Source organism: Hyaena hyaena, unplaced genomic scaffold (genome assembly GCF_003009895.1).
Source record: "Hyaena hyaena isolate Hyena2069 unplaced genomic scaffold, ASM300989v1 scaffold_346, whole genome shotgun sequence".
Taxonomy (NCBI): domain Eukaryota; kingdom Metazoa; phylum Chordata; class Mammalia; order Carnivora; family Hyaenidae; genus Hyaena; species Hyaena hyaena.
Window position 1 is genome coordinate 1,342,960 of NW_024080978.1, and position 25,309 is coordinate 1,368,268.

A 25,309-nucleotide genomic window follows, 5' to 3' on the forward strand; every position below is an offset into this window, starting at 1 on the left:
GAGCTTACACATCTGAGCCCAGGTTCAGAGCACTCTAAATTTTAGGAGGGACTTACAGCTCTGAGACTTAATGGCAAGAGTCTCCGTGGAATGATTCTAGGCATTCTAACCCAGAGGTCACACGACGGCTCCTACTGGACATAAATGGCTGACGAGATGGCAGTATCATTTGGTTCAACCTCCTACAACTGGAGGTGGAGAATGGGAAGGAATTCATTTTGCAAAGCCAGTTCAGCTAGGCTCATACCACCAATTTCTCATCTGGGGAAATAGAAAACCCATTTTGTAGTCTATCCCATCATCTGGCAGAAGAGAGAAGAGATTTTTTTATGCTCTCACGGAAAGCTCAGCCCCTGGATCTTCCTTTGGTGAATCGTGTCAAAGTATCACCTGTGCCCATTAAAAATTTTTTTTCCATTTTTTTAAAGTTTATTTAGTTATTTTGAGAGAGAGAGAAAGAGAGAGAGAGGGAGAGAGAGCAAGGGAGGGGCACAGAGAGGGAGAGAGACAAAATCTCAAGCAGATTGCACTGACAGCACAGTGTCAGGAGCAGGCCTCGAACCCATGAACCATGAGATCATGACTTGAGCCCAGACTAAGTATCCCACGCTTAACCAACTAAGCCACCCAGGCACCCCCCACATCCAGATTCCATGTTATCATCTATTAGGCAAAGGCAAACCAATTTAGTAGGATCTCTTCTCTTTAAAGTGCAGTTTAGGTTATCAATACATGATTCAACATACATTTATGGCCTACCTACCAATTTACTGATCTGTGGTCAGCATTGTGCTCGGTGCTAGTAGGAAGGGAGAGGTATAAAACAATGGCTCCAAAATGCCTCCTGGCTGAGGAATTCAGTCTAGTTGGATAGGCAGACATTTCATAATAAAAATAGTACTGTTTAAGGGATAGAGGATACAGGCTATGGGACAGCATTTTCTGAGCCAAACTGACTTGGAAATGATAAGACAGAAAACACATATTTTACTAAAAATATGCTCCCAATAAACACCTTTCTGGAAATGAAACAATAAGAAATCCAAACAGTCCCTCTAAAACTAATCCATATACATATGCCAATTATGGCTTACACGTTTGGGTGAGGTAAACCTCACCTCACCTTGATGAAGTTCTGATTAAAAAGAAAATTGATTTTTTTTCTAATGGTCACTTAAGAGGAAGAATATCCTTAAAATGTAATATTTAGTTCCTACTAGAAGATGAGATAGCAGAAGATAGGATAAAATGCAGGCCTGAATGTTAGGTCATTTTATATGCAAATAACTTTCCTTGAACCTTTCAGGAAGTCTAAATATACCACTCAATTTAAGCTTCCAATAGTAGAGATTCTGCAACTGACAGCATGGGGGTCACCAGACCACTTCACTCAAACACAAAATGACAGGCAGAGTTTCTTTCATTTGCTCCTGAAGAGCAAAGCTTACATTATCAGATCCTCTGAAGGAAAAATGCTGAATCCTAGAGGTGAAAGAAAGTTTAGAGAAGTGGTTTTGAACCCTGAGGGTTGAGGGTTACTAGGGGACCTGCTTAAATGCTGCATTCTGGGGCATCACCTCCATCAGTTTACATTCAATTGGCCTGGCAAGGAACCTAAACATTGTTGTCTTAAGTGTCCCAGGCAAGCTTTTAAGAGCCTGGATGGCTCAGTCAGTTGAGCTTCCATCTCTTGATTTCAGTTCAGGTCACAATCCTAGGGTCGTGGGATTGAGCCCTGTGTCAGGTTCTTCACTGAGCATAGAGTCTGCTTGAGAAACTTCCTCTCCCTCTTTCTCTCTCTCTCTCCCCCTTCCCTGCTCCTCTCCCCTGCTTGCCCATGTGCTCTCTTTCTCTCTCTAAAATAAAAAAAAATTAAATTAAAAAAATTAAATAATTGAACAGAATTACAGATTCCTGGGCTCCATTCTGAGTTGCTTCCAAGTCACTTGATTTGAAGTCACTTCTAGGAATCTGTGTTTTTAAAACTGCCCCAAGAGCTTCCCTATTTGGCCAGTTTTCCAAAACCACTGATCTAAAGCAAAATTGCAGAAAGCAATGTCGGTTGTTTCCAAAATCATAAATTCAGTGCATAAGGGTCAGAAAATAATGTACATACTGAGACTCCTTGTGCTGTGGGACAAAGGCTATTCTGAGGCCCCAAAGATCTCACAATTTCTGGGCTACCTGGAAAGTAATGTTGACAACACTATAAAGCAGTGATCAAACCTCCCCTTCTTGAATACTTACCCTTAAAAGGTGGACTAAATAGCTTCTATGTTGCCCCCATTTAAGGGAAGACAAATATATCCACCCCTAGAAAAGCATACCCCTATTAAGTAGCCATATAATCAGGCATTAGGGTAGAGCTCAGTATTCAACTTTAAATAAAATGCAGGCATCTATCAACGAGAGAAGGATCTAGTAGGCTATTAGAAAAAGTTGCTATGTGACACCAAATCACAATACAGCAAAAGAGAGCTTACAGAGAAAAGACCATTGAGAGTTTCAACACAGCAACACAATGCATGAACCCTTTGCTGAATTCTGTTGAAAGAAGAAACAGGGGCGCCTGGGTGGCTTAGTCGGTTAAGCATCCGACTTTCGCTTAGGTCATGGTCTTGCGGTTCGTGGGTTCGAGCCCCGCGTCAGGCTCTGTGCTGACTGCCAGCTCGGAGCCTGGAGCCTGTTTCAGTCTGTGACTCCCTCTCTCTCTGACCCTCCCCTGCTCACGCTGTCTCTCTCTCTCTCTCCTAGAAATAAATAAAACATTAAAAATTAAAAAAAAAAAAAAAAAGAAAGAAGAAACAGATCCTAACATTATAAACTCACTTGGATGAAACATTAGTGCTACATTGTAAGTCCACCATTAGCCAAAAGCCCTGCATCTGGAAATAAAGGAGATTTAATTTCAGAAATTTCAGTCAGGTAACCATTAAGAAAGTTAAAAACAACAAATATTTATGTAATAATATAGACAAGTAGAAACAAAATTTCAAATATGCATAGCCAGTGGTTATTCAATAGAAATCATAAAATTATAGAATCTCAGATATAAAAAGGTCCAATCACTTATCCACCCAATGAAACAAGACAGCTGCAGAGAAATTTGTAGATTTCCAATGAGTACCATCTGATCAAGCTAGACTATGGGTTAAAGAAGCCAAGTTTTAGTTCATTAGCTAGCCAGGTCAACTTGGGCAAGTCACATTTTTTCGGGTCTCAGTTTCCTCATCTATGACACAAGTAAACTGAACTGGATCTCCGAAGCTCGGATCTAGTTATGCAAATGTATATCACCCTTTTTTTGTAAACTAGTAGCTACATGAAGACAGCAAACATCTTTAGATGCAATGGCACACTCAACAGGCTTCTTACAGATTGACATTCTGGAACAACTTACTTGACTATCAGGAAATGCCTCAAGTGTCATGAGAAACAAAACCACAAGATTAGATTACTAGATGGCTCAGGGGGAAAAAAAATGAAAGAATTCAGTAAGTCTTTATGACTAATACACTTAAAAGTGGTGTTTTAATCATTACCATATCACATGCTGACAGTGTGCTGCATGAAGGAAGTCGGCCTGATAAAATACTTCGGGGACCAATCCTCACTGCTGATACTCATCCAGCAATGACAAAAGAAATAGCTACTGTGAAGAGTTACATTCAGCATAATCAGTGACAATACTGTCTTTAAAATGGAAATGAGAACCTGAAGTAACATCACCCTTTTAGGTCGAATATATCTCTCAGGAGTGTTTTGTGCAGTTCTCATCTCCAGCATAAGAAAAACAATTCTTTTACCCAGCATCCTACAGGGAGAAACAGGGATATTCTGTTGATGACACTATTAGGGCTCCTCAGTATAGCAGTGGAAGCACCACACGACAACATGCTGTACAATTTATGTTGCTTAGCATAATTTTTGTAAATATTCATTTATTTACAGCTATGGGACTGTCTAGAGAAACTACTGATGGTCTCAAATACCCTTCTTATTCCATGGTGGTCTTTTGAATAAACAGTGCCTGTAAATCCTTTGCTTAACACAAGCAAAAGATCTTTTCAGTTAGGAAGAAGTAATGGTTGAAGTTTTTATAATTACACTGACATATTTAAGAATATAGTCAATGTTTAATGTACACTTTATACTCCTAGTTAGAGAATAAAGCCGGGCACACCGTTAATGGGAAACAAGAGGTTTAAACTTGTGCATAATTTAAATAAATCACAATTTGGTTTATTTACTGCATTCATACCCAGCAGGCTTCATCTAAACACCTTTATGCTTATAAAGTTTTTCCTGTTTGCCTTCCCTATTGAGAAGGTGAAATCCAAATCTTAAAAGTGTTCCTTCACAGATTCCATGCATAATAAAACACAAAGGAAAATCATGAACCCAATTCAATAACTGAATGCATCTGCAAGTTTCTTAGGGTTTGACAGTTGGTAACAAATTCTAATTCATTAGGCTTTTTTGTTCCTTCTCCTTCACAGAATTATGGGTGTGCTGTTGAGCTCAATTTTTTTATTAAAATGGCATACATAGCTCTCCTTTCATAATTTTTTTTTTAAAAACTGTAACTTGGTTAAAAGACTTAAGAATAAGCTCAATGACACCACAATTGAATACTAAATCTGTTTTATCAGTCTTGTTTTGTGATATACAGATCTACTGATAATTAAATAAATTTTAAAAACTCAGTGAGTTGCTCTGGATTATTCTTGTGGCTTACATAACAACTGCTACTTCCAAAGTACAAGTTCACCATTTATTTTCATCGGTGAATTACATTTCATTCAAGAGTTAAGTTTCTTGTAATAAATATTAACATGATGTGGGAAAATCTTATAATTTTCCAACTGACTAGGAATTTTTGACATCCAAATGCTGAACTTAAATTGTAGAATAACTCATTAGGAAACATGCAATAGCAGTGTCAAGATTTACAACAAATACACTGGAAGCGTTTTAAAAATTAATATTAAGCTGCTATGCTTGGCTTAATTAACTTTCTTCTTCATTTACAAAGCATATCTGTCTGGTTTTATGAACTTGGTCTCTAGTCCCCTTTCTTACAAACCTGTTTAATTAAAGTTTAACAGCTGTGTATGCTTGAGAAACAGCAGAATGGTTTTTCTCTCTTGAAATACTTAATCCTTTCTTAAAGTATGATCCTTTTGAATATATATTTAAAAGGCAATGGACAAGGAATAATCTACCAACAGAAAAACACTAGCAGCTTAGGGCATCAGCACTATGTATTCATTGTATAGACCGAATAGTAATTTCCAAGCCAAGAAATTCAAGGCCACATGGGACATAAGCAGATTTTTATTCTCAAAAAAAAAAAAAAAAAAGCTACATAAAACAACAAATAAGTAAATAGAAAAATAAGCAGAATGCTTAAAAATATAACATACTGTAGGTTTTCAATCCACTGTACACAGCCAATACCTAAGGAGTATGACTAATGAGGTAACATCAGATATTTTGATCAGTGTTACCACTTTATCATCAACATGTAACTATTTATTAAATAAACATATATAAGTATATATTTGTGTATGTATGTGTATATGTACAAATATAGATACAACATGACATTTCTGAAATAACGAAAATAATGAAAGGAAAAATGGATGTGATGAATCCTCGAACAGTACACCTTTACATGTGAAACTAACAAATAGTAACAAGGGATGCCTGGGTGGCTCAGTTGGTTGAGCGTCCAACTTCAGCTCAGGTTATGATCTCATGGTTGGTGAATTTGAGCCTGGCGTCAGGCTCTGCACTGACAGCATGGATCCTGCTTCGGATCCTCTCTCTCCTTCTCTCTCACTGCCCCTCCCCAGCCTGCAACCTCTCTCTCTCAATAATGAATAAACATTAACAAAATAGTAACAATATAAAATTATTTCTGAAATCAGTAGTTCATGGGACTCCTCAGTGGCTCTGTTGGTTAAGCGTCTGACTTTGGCTCAGGTCATGATCTCATGGTTTGTGGATGCAAGCCCGATGTCAGGCTCTGTGCTGACAGCTCAGAGACTGGAGTCTGCCTCAGATACTTTTTCTGCCTCGTTCTCTCTGCCCCTCCCCTGTTCATGCTCTGTTTGTCTATCTCTCTCTCATAAATGAATAAATATTAAAAAAATTTTAAAAAAGAAATCAGTGGTTCATGCATATGATTTCACAGTATGCCAATTTCAGCTATCTCTCCTCCAGGTTCGCTCTCCACCAGTACTACTTGACCACTGTGCAGGGAGGTTATTTTTACACCCTTCTGATATATCCTTTTTCTTGAAAAGAGTCCCTGACTATACCTCATTACTTCTCCCGACCATTGTTCTCTGTTTGTGGTACATGCTCAATTAATGTGTGTGAAATAAACACATTGATGCAAGAACAAAACCAATTTATTTTTTAAGAGAAGAACTCTAAAAAGAGGCTTCAGCAGATGGTACTATTGCTCAAAATGTTTGCTTTCCATCCCTGAGAGAGAGTTGTGCACACCCAGCCTACTTATAGCAGGTTTGGCCACGACTGGTTGAGGCCAATGACACACGAGTAGAAATGATATGTCCCTTTTCCAAAAGAAGCCTCAAGATCCATCTTATGGTTCTACCATGCTTCCCTTTCCATCTCCCCTGAGACCATGAATACCCTGTTATCCTGAATCCCTGAGGGAAGAAAATATGGAGCAGTGACTCATGCAACCTGTGGTCAACATATACTAGAGTGAGAAACAAGCCTCTACTGCAATAACCATTGAGATCTGGGGGTCGTTTGTTATCACAGAATAAGTTAGCCTAAACTGACTGACACAGGGCCCATGTAAGCCTTCTCAACGATAAACAAGCATATTGTCAGCCCCCTTGCTATGCAGTGACAATCCCTGCAGTGTTTTGCTGCTGAAGAGCTCAAAGACAAACAGATCACTGAGACTCATGTTCTTCACCACTTGCTTTCCTTACCTTCAGCAACATGAAAATGTTCAGCAAATTAGAGAGTTTACATTTTTAAAGATAAGGAGTTGGGGCTGATACTAATTGGACTAAGTTGAAATATTTCCAGAATAAACAGAATCATTTCAGAGAGCGATATTCAGGAGTGTTGTCTTATAAATATTGCACAGAGCTTCCTGCAGTCATTTAATTTGACAAATACTTATTGAGCACACTTTCAATATGCTCAATTTTGCAAGACAGGGCTGTGCTAGATGCTGGGATCCAGGAGAGAGCCACTGTCCTTGATTCAAATTGCACACGGGCAGAAGGATGCATGTCCAACGGGCTCTAATACAATTAGATGCACTTTATGCCTGTAGGATCAATACAGTACTGTGGAAACAGAGAAGAGGACAATCATTTCTGTCAGGGTAAGGATACAGGGTTTTGTTAGATGGGGTGGGGGGAGGAGGAGTCTGCCACACACAGGATAAAACATGAGCACGGATAGAGAAGTATGAAAGCACTTTTAAAACTGGAACAATATAGCTCTAACACTGTGTGTGTGTGTGTGTGTGTGTGTGTGTGTGTGTGTACATGCACACGTGCCCACTAAGGCACATGGGTGTAAGAAGACTGGGTAGGAGAAGAAGACAAAAGGAAAAAGTCGCTCACGTTGAGTGGTAAATGTCATGAAAGAGGAAGCTAGTATTCAACAGGAGCACAAATGGGAAGTAATCCCAATCACAGAAGGTTCTAAAAAGAGATGCCAGAACTGAATCTTTGTCCTACACACATATCTACACCCGTGTATACATGCGTATGTGTATATCTATACCCATAATGTGTGTGTGTGTGTGTGAGACAGAGAGAGAAAGAAAGAAAGAGAGAGAGAGATTCAAGGTAAAATCCAGTAATATTAAAGGATATACAGTAAAATCCCCCTCACACTCTGGCCTTCAAGACCTCTAGTTCCCTTCTGTAAAGGTGGAAGTTATACATTTGCTAGTATCTACTGACTAATTTATACAACAAAGAAAGTAAGTGTGAACTCCTAGAAAAATGACTGGTGTGGAAGTGGTATTCAGGATGTAATATGTGAGAGTTTACTCGTGTGTGTGCGCGCACATGCGCACATATATAGATCTTTCTTCTTAATTGTTCCTGAGTCTCTATTTCATGAGTGCATTACAATGTCCTCAACTGTGTGGATGTACATCTAGAAGGTTTTAACCTTCTATTATAAACAGCCCTGCAAGTAACTCCCTTGTACACACTCCTTTGCACTCAGGTGCTGGTCTAGCTATCAGATAAATTCCTAGAAATGGAATTGCTGAGAGAGTTAGTCAGGCAAAAACAAAAGAAAGGAACAGGACACAAGTAAGGGTGCTTCCTGTGAAGGCAAAGGTATTTGAAGAGATGCATAACTGCCAAGCAAGTACAAACTGTTGGTGTCGTTAGAATGTAGTGGGGAGAAGGCAGCTGGAGAGACACAGGGCCAGATCATGAGGCTCCTGACTGTGGAAGGCCTAATAAGGTTAACATTTAAGAACAAACAAATAAACATTCTTGTGGGAGTGTGGAGGATGGACTGGGAAGGGTATGAATGGGAAATCAGTTAGGATAGAGACACAGTAATCCAGGCAGGAAGTCATGAAGGCCTGGTAACCTGTCTTCTTAGGCACTGTTAGATAAAGTCCTCCCTCACTCACCTCTTGAGTTTCTCCTTTGGGGAGACTTTCAAGACCAGTGGCTAAGATGCCTCATGGAAAGCAGCAACCCTAGGAAGTGAATCCCTGACAGGATCCACCCTTCTATCCTGGCATGAGAAAGTATTTTTCCTGGTGCTAATCCTCCTATAAAAATTTGTGTACTGACTGCCTCTATCTTTTCTACAGAATAAATATCATAGAATTTAAGAGCTGGAAAACATATTCCAAATCGTTTTGTCCAAGGGTCTTCAAACTTATCGAGAGATGCTTTCCTTTTTCCTAAAAGCATGAAATCACAGGGAGGGCAGAGATTACAAAGAAAGGGAGAGTGAACCCCTAAAAAGTAAAAAAGACTGGGTGGTAGTCAGGATCTGACAGTTCATTCAAGTTGCAAAGGGAACAGAGGGACATGACACAACTGTGTTTTTTCCTACCCATAATTCCCAACCCAAATCCCAAATGCAAGTTTAAGCTCAGGCAGGGTGGCAATGGAGCCAATTTGAAGAGCATCATTTTATACCTAAGCAGACCAAAATCTAAATGGGCTAAAACTACTCAAGTTAAAACAGATCATTGGTGAGACACATAAGACTGGAATGTTTTCTCAAATTTCAGCATGCATCAGAGTCACCTGCAGGGCTTACTGAAACAGAATGCTGCTCTAGTCTCATGGTTTCTGATTCATTATGGGCAAGTGGGACTCAAGAATCTGCATTTCTAACAAGTTCCTTAGTGATGTTGATGCTACAGTCTGGAGATCACACTTTGAGAAACAATCTACTAAAACAATGCTGCCCTCCATATGGTAGCTATGTAGCCTATAAAACGTACATAGATTATCTACAAGGTCTTCTACAATAAAGTTTTACCAGATTTTTGTAACTTTAAAATATTGAGAAAAACATGCTACAAACTTTTAGTGAAGTCTCCTTTCTCTTTATTTGTAAAACTCACAGATTAGCATTAATACACTCAGCATTAACTCACAGCAGATAAATGTACAAAAGTTAATGTCAAAGAATTCAATTTCTAAAGTTCTACTTCATGGAATTTTAACCATCAAAAATAAATGGCTTAAAAATTTATTTCCTAAAGTAACCTATGTGATGAATAAAACTAAAAGGCAATTCACATACTGGAAATATATTTGATCTAAGTATGGGCAGAAGGTTAATGCACAGAATATATTCAAACTCATAAGGAAACGTTTACCACCATTTGAAAATGGCCAATTGTAAATTAGTTCTTAGAGAAAGAAGTAAAAGATTAATAAGTGTATAAAATATTCATTCTTATTAGCAATGAAAATAATATAAATGAAAACAACAATGAGAAACATGTTTTCACCTTTTGGGTTAGTAAAGACATAAACTCCGTTAATGCTTATTGCTGGCTCACTACTCAGTCCCATATTCATACGTTGTCAGACATGTGATAAGTGGAACTTTCATAAAAGTTTCCTATCCATATCCTCTTTGATTTCCTTCACTTTACTGGTAAGGATATTTCAAGTTTTAATTTTAACAAATCATTATGTTTTAAAAGTCGTGTGAGAATACAAGAGCTCAGATACATACAGTTAGGAGTCACTTCAATTTCCATTGTGCAGTAAGCCTTCTCTTGATTTTAATGATAGCCATATTAGACTTAGAATTCAGGTTTTATTTACATAATCCCCCACAGACGGCCCCAGAAATCCATTAAGGGTCACCTTACTTTCCCATACACATAGCAAATTCTAACCTGTTCATTCATTTCCTTTTCTATTATCAGACTCCTTGCTTTTGTAAAGCTTACTGCTTATTATACTTTCATCTCAAATAGAAAATCTTTCAGTTTGGCTTTCCATCTTCCTAAACTCCATTCCAGTATGTATTACTTGCTCCTCTTCATGTTATAGTCAAAGATTAAATAGTCATTTACTTTCTGATGTATGTAAAACTGGAATTCAAACTGCAGAAATGTTCCTTGGAAGCATCGATACACCTTGAGGTGTAGCAGTGTGGGGCACAATGTTTATCTGTGCCTGCTCGTGGCTGCGTATTAAAACGAGGTGTTGCATAATGGTCAGGGAGTAGAATTTATTTTTGTAATAAGCAAAGGAGAAAATCTCCTTGGTTCCCAGGTGGCCAGTTGCAGAAGCCCAAAGTTAATGACTTGCTATTCATCATGCCCCAAATATACAACTTTCACCATACGATTGACTCTTCCAAAAGAAAATATCAACAGCTGTCAGCTTCCTTAATAATGAACAAAAATTTAATTATTTTCATTCAAATTTTCATTTGAGTTGCAACTGCCAGGATGATCAATTTCAAAATCTTATTAGTTCTGCTAGTGTGAACCATTCAGATTCTCAGGCAAGAAACTGGGGAGACACGCTTTTTTTTTAAATGAACAATTTACGATTAATGTTTCTGTCAACAGACATTTTCCAACATTACAGAACTGCAAACATAGGCTTTCGTTTCAAAATCAACATTTAGAAAATGGGAATGATTACTTTTTGCACTTAGGATGCTATTATATGTATACAGGTATCCCTCATAATAAATTAGGTAACATTTGAACATTTTCCGTAACACAATGAGTAAATTGAGGAACTAAAACAAAAATTACTTAAAAAGAGGATCTCCTAGATTATTAGCTCCTTCCTCTCTGCACCATCAGTTAAGTCCAGCACAGACAGACTGAGCTAAAATAGCAAGCAGAAGATAATAGGAGTTCTAATACTGGGCTTATAAAAGGAGCTTAAATAGCCTGTGGTAGTACTCCGACACAGAATTTTCCCCTCTGAAGGGCTATTCCTTTTGTATTAGGAAGAAACTACTTGGGCAATGAAATTTATTCTACTCTTTTATGAGCATAGTGGCTGCTCGCCAGTGAAGATACTCTCTGCAGTGTTCTTACAGTATAAGAGCTCTTCCTCGTCCAGCTCAAGACAAATACCTTCACTGTCCAGGTGCACCCATGTGGCTTCCGGCAGTGCAGCAAAATCCTCACTTACAGTAGCAGAGCTCAGGATTTTCTTTCCTACTGCTCTCTGCCTCAAGCAACATATAGCCAAAGAACCCAGAGCTTTTAGGCAAATTCTTCACTACTATTTAAACTACTGGCCAGGGTTGGGGCTCCTGGATGGCTCAGTCAGTTGAGCGCTCTTTGAGACTTCGAGCCCTGCACTGGGGTCTGTGCTGACAGCTCAGAGCCTGTTGGATGCTTTAGATTCTATCTCCCTCTCTCTCTGCCTTTCCCCCGCTCATACTCTGTCTCTCTTAAAAATAAATAAACACTAAAAATAAATAAATAAATAAACTACTGGCCAGAACTAGAAACATTTAGTATTTTCTATGTATTTCTAAGGTTAAAGGAATGAAAGTAGATAATAGAGACCAGCATCAGCAAACTATGGCTCAGGGACCAAATCTTGTCCAATATCTGTCTCTGTAATTAAAGTTTTATTGGAACATTCATTTTATGTATCATTTATAGTTGCTTTCATGCTGCAGTATCAGAATGGAGCAGTTTTGTTGAAGACAGTATAGCCTGTAAAGCTAAAAATATTTACGATCTGGCTGTTTACAGAAAAAGCATATTGACCCCTGCTACAGACTGAATATGAGGAGCCAGTTCAAGATCCCAAAGATATAGTAGCCAGCATCTGAGTTTTCACACCGAAAGTTGTAAAAGTGGTTTTCTTCCAACTTCAGAATTGATAAAATATGGAACTATATCTTGACCTAGCAATACAATAAAATTTTCTCAACAGTGACAAAAAAAGAATTGATCATCTAAAATGGGCAAGGCATTCTTTTAAGCTCTGAGGAAGCAAAATAGAAAATCAGTTAATAACATATTAAATTTTAGTAGTGTGTTAAAGTTTACAAAGTATTGGGCTGTATTTGGTCTTCAAAATAGCTCTGAAAATAGAGAATAAGAAAAATCAGAGAGGTCAATAACTTTTCCAAGGTTACACAGCTTGAAAGGAACAGAGCTGGAACTGAATTTATCATCTTACTTCAAGTGTAAAATTCCTTCTACTGTATCATGCTACCCCTCATTGCTCTAAGACACCTAAAACAAGCTTTTGAACAAAAAAAATTACAAAAATCTAATAGCATCCATAACTAATTAAGTTAATACCTTAAACACATTTGCTCTCCGCATGAAATTTTTTCTCCAAACATTTTAAAAGAGAAAGAGTGGTCAATGTTAAGTTTAAACAAGGTTAACTGAAATTGCACAAAAATATAAAAACCTTTCTGTTCCTTAATTATTAAGTAACTATTCAGGCTGAAATATTCTTAAATCTTTCTGGCACTCTTCTCAAGCTTAGTTACAAAGGTATTTTAAGACAATCTTTTTAGCTTCCTACTAAGATAATTATACTTATATGCCTTTTCAAAATATTTGACAGACTTACATTACTGTGAGCAGAGGAAAAAAATAAAAATCAATATTTAGTTCAAAGGAGTGTACAAAAGTTAGCATTTTTCTCTATTTTTACTCGGAGTTCACAACTTCAAAAAGCTCCACTACTGGGGTGCCTGGGTGGCTCAGTTGGTTAAGCGTCGGACTTGGGCTCAGGTCATGATCTCATGGTTCATGGGTTCGAGCCCCGCATCGGGTTCTATGCTGACGGCTGGCACAGAGCCTGGAGCCTGTTTCAGATTCTGTACCTCCCTCTCTGACCCTCCCCTGCTCACACTGTCTCTCCTCTCTCAGAAATAAATAAAAACATTTAAAAATTTAGAAAAGAAACCCAAAAGCTCCGCTACTAAGAAGTGTATGTAAGCCAGCAGCGAAGAAGGCTGAAAAACCGATACACTAGCCGGCCCTCAGTGCTTCCTGCTGGGCAATATCAGACTTCACAAAAGCAGTTCACATAGTCTGTCTGTATTGCGGGAGGCGAGGGAGCATCATGGCGTAATTGGGAAGTGCAGCCCCCAAAGCCAGCCCAAAAAGGGAGAAAAGGAGCTTAGTGAAAAGGTTCAAAGTTAGAACCTGACTACTGTATTTTGGAAAGCAGTAAGGAGATGTCAAGGAGGGAGTCAGATCAGAGCATCCTACGAGGCTCCTGGTTGCAGAAAATTTTTCCTACTTAAGCTAAGGTTTTCTACCTGAAGCACCCCAGTTATTTCAGCCCACGGACCACCTAGAGAGAACACAATGGTTCTAATACTTCCTGTTAGATACAGTGAGCTTAATATGAATAATATAAAATAATGAGGATATTAACGAATATTCATTTTTATGTTCTTTTTTAAGTTTATTTATTTTAAGGCGGGGGTGGGGGAGAGGCAGGGCAGAGAGAGATAAAGAGAGACAGAATCCTTTGCAGGCTCCTTGCTGAGGATTGATGGGGCTTGATCTCACAGCCATGTAATCATGACCTGAGCCAAAACCAAGAGTCTGATGCTTAACCAACTGAGCCACTCAAAGCGTCCCTCACTTTCTTGTTCTTACCATTAACTTTCTATAAATGGTTTTGTCTAGGTCACCAATTACTGTCACCCAATAATACGCTCATGGTATCTTTCTGTAGGCTACCCCTAGGGCTGTTATTTATTATTTAGGACTTAACAAATAAGCAGTTCTGGAGTTGCCATGTTTTCAAATATCTACCTAGTAGAGATGTATGAGTATATAATTATAACATCAGCATATCTGTGTAATACACATACTAGGAAATGTAAATTCTTATAGATATATCTGAAGTATATATTTTTTCTTTATAGAATATTCAAGGCAAAAATGCTATTACATCAACAATTTTCTAATCTTTTCAATCCCCTACTAAGATATACACCACACCATTTATACCTATGGAAACAGATTAGGAGTACAACAAAAAAGGACTTTTTCTTTTTACCCCATATGCTCCAGTATTGTTTCAATTTTGCTAAGTTATACTAAGCCTATACTACTTTTGCAGTTAAGGAGGAGACAGGAAATAGCCTATCCATCTCAAACTTTAACGAGAAAGTTGAACACAACACAGCTCAGCTCCTCAGGTAAACCAGATACTTTTCCTCCAGGGAGGCTCCAGCAGCCTTTAGTACAATTTTCTTGGTGGCAATTCTCTTGTTATATTGTATTCCTATATTTTGTTATCTTTCCACCACAGCATAAGCTTCAGGAAGACAAGAACTATCTACAGCTTTTAATACTTCTAACCTCAGAATCTCAGACAGTGCTTACCACATAGTAAATACCCCAGGCACTAAATACATAATGAGTAAATCATGACTACTACTAAGAATATCTGATATTGCTGAATGTATCCTTATGTGCCAAGCACTGTGCTAACCAAATTATATCCATTGTGTTATGTGATCCTGAAGAAAACTCTATGGAGTATGTACTATTATAATTTCCACTTTACAGATAAGGAAAATTAAGTTTAGAAAATTAAGTAATTTGGCAAAGTAACACAAGAAGCAGCAGAGCTGGGATACAAATCGAGGAAGTCTGAATTTATAGTTTGTGCTTTTGACCTCGACACCATAATGAATGAATAAATGACTCTGCATGAAAGAATAAATAGTGAAGATGTTCATACCTAAGGAAGAATCCTGTTCAGGAGACGGATAGACTAAGATAGAAAATGAAACCAGAGAAACCACTGATGGGGGCAGGAAGAGAACCACAATACTAGCAATCACAATTATTAGAAAAAGCAAGTCAATCTAGATAGTCTAGTGACTTCCAGCAAGTGTCACATCCTCCTACACGAAAGTGTTACACAGTGGCGAAGTGCCTCTGGAAACCTCCCCACATTGCTAAATTAATCACAGAAATAATTTTGACTTTAAAAGTCAAGATCAACATTTTTACATGTAAAATTAAAGTGGCTATTTTGTGATGGGGAGGAAGAAATATCTATTGCTAATGCATACAGTTTTTATTAATAATTCCATTTTTATTCACTAATACAGCATCAGCGTGATAAATAATCGCCTGTAACTACATAAAAGAAAGATTTCCACAGTGTCATTCATGTGTTACTTACCTATAATTCTTTAGTAAAGAATAATTATCATTCTTACAAGAAGAAGGGAAGAATGTCCAGAAGATATAAATAATTTCTCAGGTTGACATGAGAGTAAAACTGATGATTTTTCACAAATGTTTCTAATATAGCAGTAACTAAACCTTATAGGGCAGACCCTGGGACACTAGAATTTCATGCCCAAAGCCTTATCTATTAAGTAATAATGTTACTCAGACCCTAAGCACTATACACATATGTGCCGTGCCATTTTGATTTGGGAAAATTCAGAATTCAAACTAAACCAGGCTTATGAGCCTCAGAATTTCGTGAAAGCCTTCTGTTCCAATTGCTAATAGTGAAGGCCCAGGGTATAAATATCCTGCTGTGTTCAAAAGCCACCACCTACCAGGCTCCTGTTTGGGAACTATAAAATAAAACCACTGGCTTCCATGCTCTAAAACATTCTATTAACAATCTTTATCAGGATTCTGGACATAAGTTTCTTTTCAAATTTCCTTTTCATTCTGTTTTCGCTTGTAGGACAGAATGCTTTCCTAATTCCTAATCTACCAAAAAGAGTCATAAATCAATGCATGGTCTTCAAAGAGTGCCACAGAGACATATTAGACTTTTATTATTCAGAGCTATTGCACTAAAAAAGGAAAAAAAGAAAAGAAAAAAAAAAGTTATTAAACAAGCATCATTTTTAGTTTTCCTGGAGAAAACTCAATTTAGCTCTGTTTTTCTTCCTATAAAGCTTCATCATTTCCTGGAACATAATATGATTCAACCATCTGTGATAGGCCAGTATTGATTTCCGTATCTTCAATCGCACATTTAAAATCAACAAGCTTTAAAATGTTTAATTTCTAGTGATTCAATGGATTTTTTTTTGCTAATACCAAAAAGTTATTTTTAATAAATTAGGGCGTTTTGACATTTTACAATGTAGTCTCTAGACTTGAAGAGGAATTATCATTTGAATATTTTGCAGTGAGAGAAGTCTCCAGCTTCTCTACCTCAGAATACTTGGCAATATGGATAATTGTTACAGAAAGTCTTGCACTGTACTTTCTAGCCTGGAAATGTCTATGTCATGAGCAGGACATACTTTTCCACAACACCATTGATCCTGCCTGACCTAAGGCCTCCCTGGCCAGGAAGTGAAGTGATTCTATTTTCTATGAACACTTCTTGGAATTCTCCTGAACAAGGAGAGCCACAAACTAAAGGAAATCAAATTATGTAAAGTGAATTATAAAGTAGCTGATATTTCACTGGCAGGTGGATCATTTGTTGTAGTCGGTCTTGGCCAACACATTATGCTGATTGATCCAACATGGTAACCATCTTTCACTCCCCAAAGTGTCCTAGTTTAGGTGATAAATTATATGGTTACCCTCTTCACTGGTGACTCACTTCACTGATGTTGCTACCTACATGGAATCCCAGATTTCAGTGTCTATAAAGTGTATTTTTAGTAGGTACGAAGAGAAATGATAATAGGCTTCATTTCTGACAGGGCTGAGAAAATCTGTGAAACAGACATACAAGTGCCCAATAAAAAATGTTGATGCCTTACCAATTTCAAGTGTGGTTGATTCACATTGACTTCCTGCAATTTGGTGCTTTCTATTATTCATTTTATCTTTTTTGAAAACAGTCCTTCTATGAGTCATAACAAATTAATAAGAAAAATATTATAACTCTGAAAAATATTTTGGTGGAACTAATGGCCTTGTCTAAATATTACTTTCATCAGCTTTTCACTGTTTGTGTAATAGATAAGCAGGCCCATTTGGGTTAACATTGTGAAAATGACTACGTTCCTAGCTAAGTTAGCCACACAATCGAGAAACTGCTTGGTGATGTTAATTAATGTGGACATCAAGACAGACAGTTCAGACTTGCAAAAGTCACCTCTTTTGAGGTCTTAGGAATAAATGGCTGAATTCACTGAACAAATACTTCAACTGTACTTTTGCCTTGTCAATATAATCATAATGATTGTGATTACAAATAATGTGACTACTTTTATGAGTCACTCTGAAATATCAAAGTAGTCACCCTTCATGTCATAAACAAGGATACTTAACTACTTTTAGAGGAAGCTACATATTATTTCCTCAAGAGAAAAATACTTTGACCGGTTACTTGGGTCAGACTGCCTCTCTTTAGTCTTTTCTCTACACAGCAGACAGAATGATCCTTTAAAAATGCCAATCACATACTGTCACTCATGGTTCATAGCATTCCACAGGCTTGCATCTCACTACAATAAAATCTAAAGTCCTTCCTATGAGCCACAAAGCTCTGCAAACCTCTTAGTCCTCGTCTGCTACCTCAGTTTACCTTGTTCAGTAGGATCTGGTATGCATACCCCTTGCAGTTCCTTAAATTCACTTTATGTGTATCCATCTCAGAATTACATTTGTTATTTCTTTGGTCTGAACTGCCTTTGTCTCAGATACTAATATGGCTCTCTTCCTTTCTCCCTTAATTTAGGAGTCTGCTCAAATATTTTCTCATTAGAGAAGTTGACTATGAACATCCTACCTAAAATAGCAGTCCCACACCCCTGCTCTATACATCCTTTCTTAATTTTTCTTTAGTACTTTGAGTTCATGACATTGCTTTATGTGTTATGTATTTGGCAATTATCTGTTTCTAACCGCTAGAATGTAACCTCCATGAGGTTACATGTCTCTTGTAATCAATTATGTGTCTTTAGTGGCTAGACCAGAGTTCATTAAATGGATGTTTCTACGGTCTACAGTGTCAGTGAACTGATTAAAATATTGTAACCTCATCATCTAAACTAATTTCACAATTTGTGTTGAAATGTTTTGACTTCTGAATCTGAATTTTCCCATTGCATATGATCTTTAAACCAATTTCCTCTGAAACCCGTATTTCATGTATTGTTGGTAAGAGTGTAAATATATTGGGGTGCCTGGGTGGCTCAGTCAGTTAAGCATCCGACTTCGGCTCAGGTCAAGGTCCGACTTCGATCTCACAGTCTATGGGTTCGAGCCCCCTATCGGGCTTTGTGCTGACAGCTCAGAGCCTGGAACCTGCTTCAGATTCTGTGTCTCCCTTTCTCTCTGACCCTCCCCCACTTGTTCTCTGTCTCAGTCTCTCAAAATAAAGACATAAAAATTTTTTTTAAAAAGAGAGTAAATATATTGGTAAGAGTGTAAAACAAACTTCTTAGGAGGGAAATCTGGCTGTATATTAGGACTAAAAAATAACAACAGTTACAACAACATATACTGGCCCAGTATTTCTACTTCCTGCTATCTTTCTGCAATAATAAACACACACATGTGTCCAAAAGTATGTGTGCAAGGATGTTCATTATAGCATTTTGAATTGTTCAAACTTGTGTTATTTCTGTAATTTAAATAAGTAGGTATTATTTTAGTAAGTAGATCTTCCCCAGAGAGTGATGTCAAAGCAACTACCAAGTAGAAGAGATTATAGTTTTATTGAACATGAGGTTTCAAAGGGTAATTCTGAGTAAAGTGAATGCTAATCATAGTGCGCCAATTTGGGAGACCTCACACTATCTGCCATACCTACGAGCCCCTTCCAAGAGGTCCCTTATAGCTGCAGTCTGTGCAAGGGAGGGGACTGGCCAACACAACCACAGCTGGCCAGACCAAGAAAGGGCGCCTGCCCCTAAGGCAGCTGATTGGTTGGCCGACCAGTTGCCTGTCAGGTGGGCATATCTTAGATCTATACCTCAAGGGGACACACCCATATTTCTCTCAGGTAGTTTAGACACGAGGTGCACCCAAGGAAGTCAACAGTTAGCAATGGGGCAGAAGCCAACTGGCACACAAACAAGATGGGCAAAAGCAACACGCCAGCAGACAGAGGGTACAAGTGAACAGAAACCAGTGGTCCTGCTGTACCCCCATTCCTGCTTTTCACTGAGGCTAGGCTGATCCCTGGCTTCTATCACCTGTCCTCCCCCAGGTAGAAGCAGGACATGATTCAACCAGCTGCTGAATTATCTTTAAAATAAGTGCTCTTTAAACTATATTTTACTACATATTTGTTTTTTATAACTAACAGAACATTAAATTGAGGATTAAATTAAGACTTTGAAGTGCTTAGCTCTGAAAAGATAATCGTCCCTCTCTTCCCTCTAATTATGTGTTAATTCACAATAAAAATACTACAAAATGCACAATAAGGGTAACTTGAGCCCTAATAAGTCAAATTTTTTTCTTTAATCATTTTATTATATATCAAGTTCTTTCTAAATAAAAATAATAATCTGGTGATGTTCATTTATGTTTAGCTTGCCTACTAAGAAAGCAAGTATTTTCTGAAGTAAAAGTGGGACTGGAAAGTCCCTATCACAGACTGAAGCATCTTGTCTTCTACATGTTAGGACACCAATAGATAAATGACTTCTAGCAGTAGACAGCATATTTAAAAATTTTTTTGTATATGTTTTTCTATTGAAAGAATCAGATATAGACAAAAAATGTCAACATAACAGTAACTTATATTTTATTACACTTAAACACCCATTAATATCTATCAATGCTATTATAAGTACATCATAGGAATATATTCAATTATTTCTAAATAATTTTTTAAGTTTATTTATTTATTTTGAGAGAGAGAGAGTGAGAGAGAGAGAGAGCACAGGGGAGGGGTAGAGAGACAGAGAGAGAGAGAGAGAGAGAGACGGAACCCTAAGCAGGCTCTGCACTGTCTGCACAAAGCCTGATGTGGGGCTAGAACTCACAAACGGTGAGATCATGCCCTGAGATGAAGTCAGACTCTCATTCGACTAAGCCACTCCGGCACCCTAGAATATTTTCAATTATTAATTTAAAACCCAGGAAGCCTATAATTTTTACGTACCAATATTTCAGAGGAATAAAATTTTAAATTTTATTCTAAAACACCAAATACAAAAGTTCAGATCAATTATCAAGTAGTTTTTAGAGGCTACATACTAGGAAAGTCTTGAGCCTTGATACTTCCATTCTTTATGCTATACATCACTTCATGGTAGGGTTGTAGTGAAGGGGACAGAAGGGGCCATATATTCAAAGTGTTAATTTTCAGGATTAGAACAAAGAAGCCACAACCTTTGCACATGTGGGTTGCATCAGTGGGGGAAATATGGATAAATTTCATATTCTCATCTCCCTTTCTCCATCTCCCAGCCCTGTGCCAATAATCCTCCTTACAGCTCAGCCTCTCCTCTGTGAACCTAATACAGTTCTTACATTTACTGAAGAAAGAACAAGCCAGGTTTTTTCCCCCCTGCCTCAGGGAGGTCTGTTGTAGGATTTCTAATTGTGCAGAGTCTTTTATGTCTGACCAAGTTTTATAATTGCACGTTGACTCTTCAGCTGTAATCAATATTGATATGTCTGAGTTAAAACTGTCTTCTCTTTGTATTATACTGTAAAATGAATCCCTTGGCATTCCTAATCTTGTTAGATTATTTGACATAGGTAAAATTTTTGCTTCCTTTGTTGACCAATTCTTTTTTTTAAATAACTTTATTGAGATGTAGTTCATATAACACGTAATTTACTCATTTAAAATGTACATTCACTGTTTTTAATATATTCACAGAGCTGTGAGACTATAAGCTGTGAGACTTGGAATGTTTTCATGCCCCCTACCAAAAACAAACAAAACCCCACTGTATCCATATCTCCCATTCTCCTTTATGCCTCTATTTTCTGTCTCTATAAATTTGCCTATTTTGGACATTTCATAACCATAAATAGAATCAAATGGGATATGGTCTTTTGTGACTAGCTTCTTTCATTTAACAATATTCTCAAGCTTTCCTGACTCATTCTTTAAATGGTATTTGCATCATATCCACACTGTTTTCCAAATATTAAAAGAATATTTTGTATATTTATGCATGTATATCAGACGGTTTTCCAAATTATTGCCCTTCCCAGTTTCCTACTGAAATCAGAAGAACCTCTTCAAAATAAAAAATAGTTCTCAGATTCCACAAATTGACAATGCAAACCCTACAGGTAACAAAACCTAAACTCATTGATATTAACATACTTACACCTGACTAAAATCACATTATTATACATGCACAATAATCCTCCCCCAAATGCCCAATCTATTTAAGTGCTCAAAATCAAAGGATTTCTTATAATTCAAAATTGAATAACCAGTAAAAAATGAGAAAATGCACTGAACGGACACTTCATCCAAGAAGATATACAAATGACAAGTAAGCACATGGTAGCATGTTCAACATCAGTAGCCTTCAGGGAAATGTATCACAACCACAGTGGGAGTCTACTTTATATCCATGAGGATGGCTATAATAAAAAAAATAGTCATAATACCAAATGTTAGCAAGAGCACAAAGAACCTGAAATCCTTATACACTGACTATAGAACATAAAATACTATAGCCACTTTCAAAAACAGTTTGATAGCTACCAAAGTCAATCCTATACTTCACCAAAATAGCCAGCATCCCTAGGTATATAGGTGTTTTAACAACAATATGTGTGAATTCATCTCAGTAGAAATAAAAACATATTTCTACCTAAAGACACAAGTGTCCATAACATTGACCAAATGTCCCTATCTTTCAAACTGGAAAAATTTTAATCTTCATTAACTTGTAAGTACACAAACAAAATGTGGTAGGTCCATACATGGAATACACTTAACTATAAAAAAGAATGAACTACAGATATTCACACATTGGAGGGGACAGAAAAAAACATTCTGATATGTGGGGGGGAAAACAGACATAAAAGACTACATATTGTATAATACCGTCTAAATAAAATTTCTAGAAAAGGCTATACTATGGGACAGAAAGCAGACCCATGGTTGTCTGGGATTAGCCACTGGCACTGGCGGAGCCTCAGTGAAGTGCAAATGGGAGAAGGGAACTTTTGAAGGTAATGGAACTTTTCAAAAACTAGACTGTGGTGAGGGTTGCACAATTATATATATTTATAATAAAAGTCATTATACTGTATATTTAACATGGGTGAGTTAAATGCTATATAAATTACATATCACTAAAGCTTTTAAAACAAAAAAAAAACCACAAACAAATATTCATAAATGTAAACCACTCAAACCATACCTCAGTATCTTGACTAATACCATGCAGACTACTAATGGACAGATAATCATGACATGAAAGTTTTGCCCATTCATTCCTACATCAACAAGTTCTCAAATTGTTTGGTCCTTTATACTCTAAAAATAATTTATACTCTCAAAAATAATTGAGGATCTCAAAGAACTGTTGTTTATGTGGATACCATTAGTCAATATTTAACATATTAGAAAATATACTCTGTCAGTATTTACCATATGGGAAATTAAAATGGCAAAGTAAAAGTGTTATAAATTCAATCTAAAATAATAACATACCTATATGTTAACACATAAAAACTATTATTTTAATAAAAAGTATAATTATTTTCCAAAACAAAATAAAAATAGTTGAAATCAGTGGCTTTATAAGAATATTTTTGCCAATCCACTTCATGTTTGGATTAATAGAAGACTGTCATATTCCCATATCATCTCTTGCATTCAATCTAATGCAATATTGCACATCACACAGCCTCTGGAAAACCCCACTGTATACTCAAGAGAAAATAAAATGAAAAAGGCACACAGCATCTTAGTATTATTAGGAAAGTAGTTCTGATCTCACTGACCCCCACAGAGGGTCTTAGGAATGCCCAGCGATCCTTGGGCCGTCATTTGAGAACGGCTGACCTTGATTCTGCTCTGAAACCAACTGATGTTCATTTTAATAAAATGGTTTAACCTGGAGTGTCATTAACACAGTTACTTTAGGATTAAGATTTTTGAAAACAGAATCAGAAAACTTTCTGAAAACAGTTGTCAGAGCATTTTGAGCCCAATATTGTATGGACCTGACTACAACTTACTTAAAAGTAAACAATCAAAATGAGACACCTCATGCCACATTAATATTTACTTGTTGAATCTCAAACACTGTTATAGATTCATCAGCAATTAAAAGAAATTAGACACTACTACAGACTGTTAAAATACCTGATTGTTAGATTGATATATTTTTTAAGTTTATTTATTTATTTTAAGAGAGAGAGAGAGAAAGGGAGGAGCAGAGAGAGAGGGAGACCCAAACAGGGTCCACGTCATCAACACAGAGCCGGACTCAGGGCTCAATCCCATGAACTGAGAAATCATGACCTGAGCAGAAATCGAGTCAGACTCTCAACCAACTAGGCCACCCAGGTGCCCTTACATTGTTATTTTCTGAAGTCCATTTTAGTCATGGACTCAGACGCTTTTGTTTCATTTCCTTTCTCGTATTCCACCATTGCTATGAGTATGAAAACTCTGACATAGTTTCTGTATATGCTTGTAAAATAATAAAACATTTTTTAATTTTTCTAAAACAACCTTGATACCATAATCTAAAATAATCATGCTAACTTTAATATTTGAAAAACAATTGGTTAGTGGTTATTTTAGAAAACATTATTAATTTGAATTGAATTAGTATTTATCTCTTGTGCCTCACATTTAAAGAATAATATAATTGGGGGACCTGGGTGGCTCAGTCAGTTAAGTATTCGACCCTTGGTTTAGGCTTAGGTCATGATCTCATAGTTTGTGGGTTCCAGGCCCACGTTAGGCTCTGCACTGACAGTATGGAGCCTGCTTGGGATTTTCTCTCACTCTCTCTCTCTCTGTCCCTTCTTTTCCAGCTCTCTCTCTCTCTCTCAACAAGCAAACAAACGAACGTTAAAAGAGAAGGATGATAATATAATCAAAAGTTTATGTGTGTCTTCTATTTGAAATAGTTGGAGATGCTCGCTTAAGATGTACCAGTTCCTCTGGGATATCTCCAAAGCTCTGGTCCTCTTTGAACTCAGTTGTAAGTACAACTGACAGAATTCCAAGTAAAACTTGACAAAATTCCAGAATTTATAACTTGAACTCTAAAACAATAGTGTAAGTACTTACTTGACAATATCTCCTTCAAGAGCAATCACTCTTTTAATTATCTTCTGGTCTGGGTTTTTAGGGGACCTAGAACAAAATAAGATTATACAATCAGTTATGTCTCTACTGTTTAAAAAAATTTTTTTTTAATGTTTTATTTATCTCTAGGAAAGAGAGAGAGAGAGAGAGAGACAGCGTGAGCAGGAGAGGGTCAGAGAGAGAGGGAGTCACAGACTGAAACAGGCTCCAGGCTCTGAGCTGGCAGTCAGCACAGAGCCCGACGCGGGGCTCGAACCCACGAACCGCGAGATCATGACCTGAGCGAAAGTCGGACGCTTAACCGACTAAGCCACCCAGGCGCCCCATGTCTCTACTGTTTTAATAAAATGAAAAGAAATTCTGCTTAAAATCATTATGGAATCCTTGCACCCATGACATGGCTTCAATCCTACTTAGGTCCCTCAAGTGATATGAAGCTACTTTTGAAGAAATTCTCATTTCAAACCTCTGGAGGAGAAGTCATGCTGAAAGTTTATTAAAATAAAAAGTAGACAGGGATAAGAATTTTCATATTATAAAGCTAAGTACTTGCAAGAAAGAGGATTCATATATAAAGAAAATGATTAGACATCTCTTTAAAATCACATACTTAAGTTTCTTTATTTCAT

At 37.2% G+C, this 25,309-nt stretch overlaps 1 protein-coding gene across 1 annotated transcript in view; it reads right to left on the reverse strand.

Annotated features, from left to right (window-relative positions):
- Window positions 1–25,309, reverse strand: part of LOC120243567 (mitochondrial inner membrane protease subunit 2-like) — an 827,125-nt gene that overhangs the window by 265,058 nt on the left and 536,758 nt on the right. Inside the window, exon 4 of the mRNA XM_039249777.1 lies at window positions 24,663–24,728. Coding sequence (XP_039105708.1) covers window positions 24,663–24,728 — 66 coding nt within the window. The remainder of the gene's footprint in view (window positions 1–24,662; window positions 24,729–25,309) is intronic.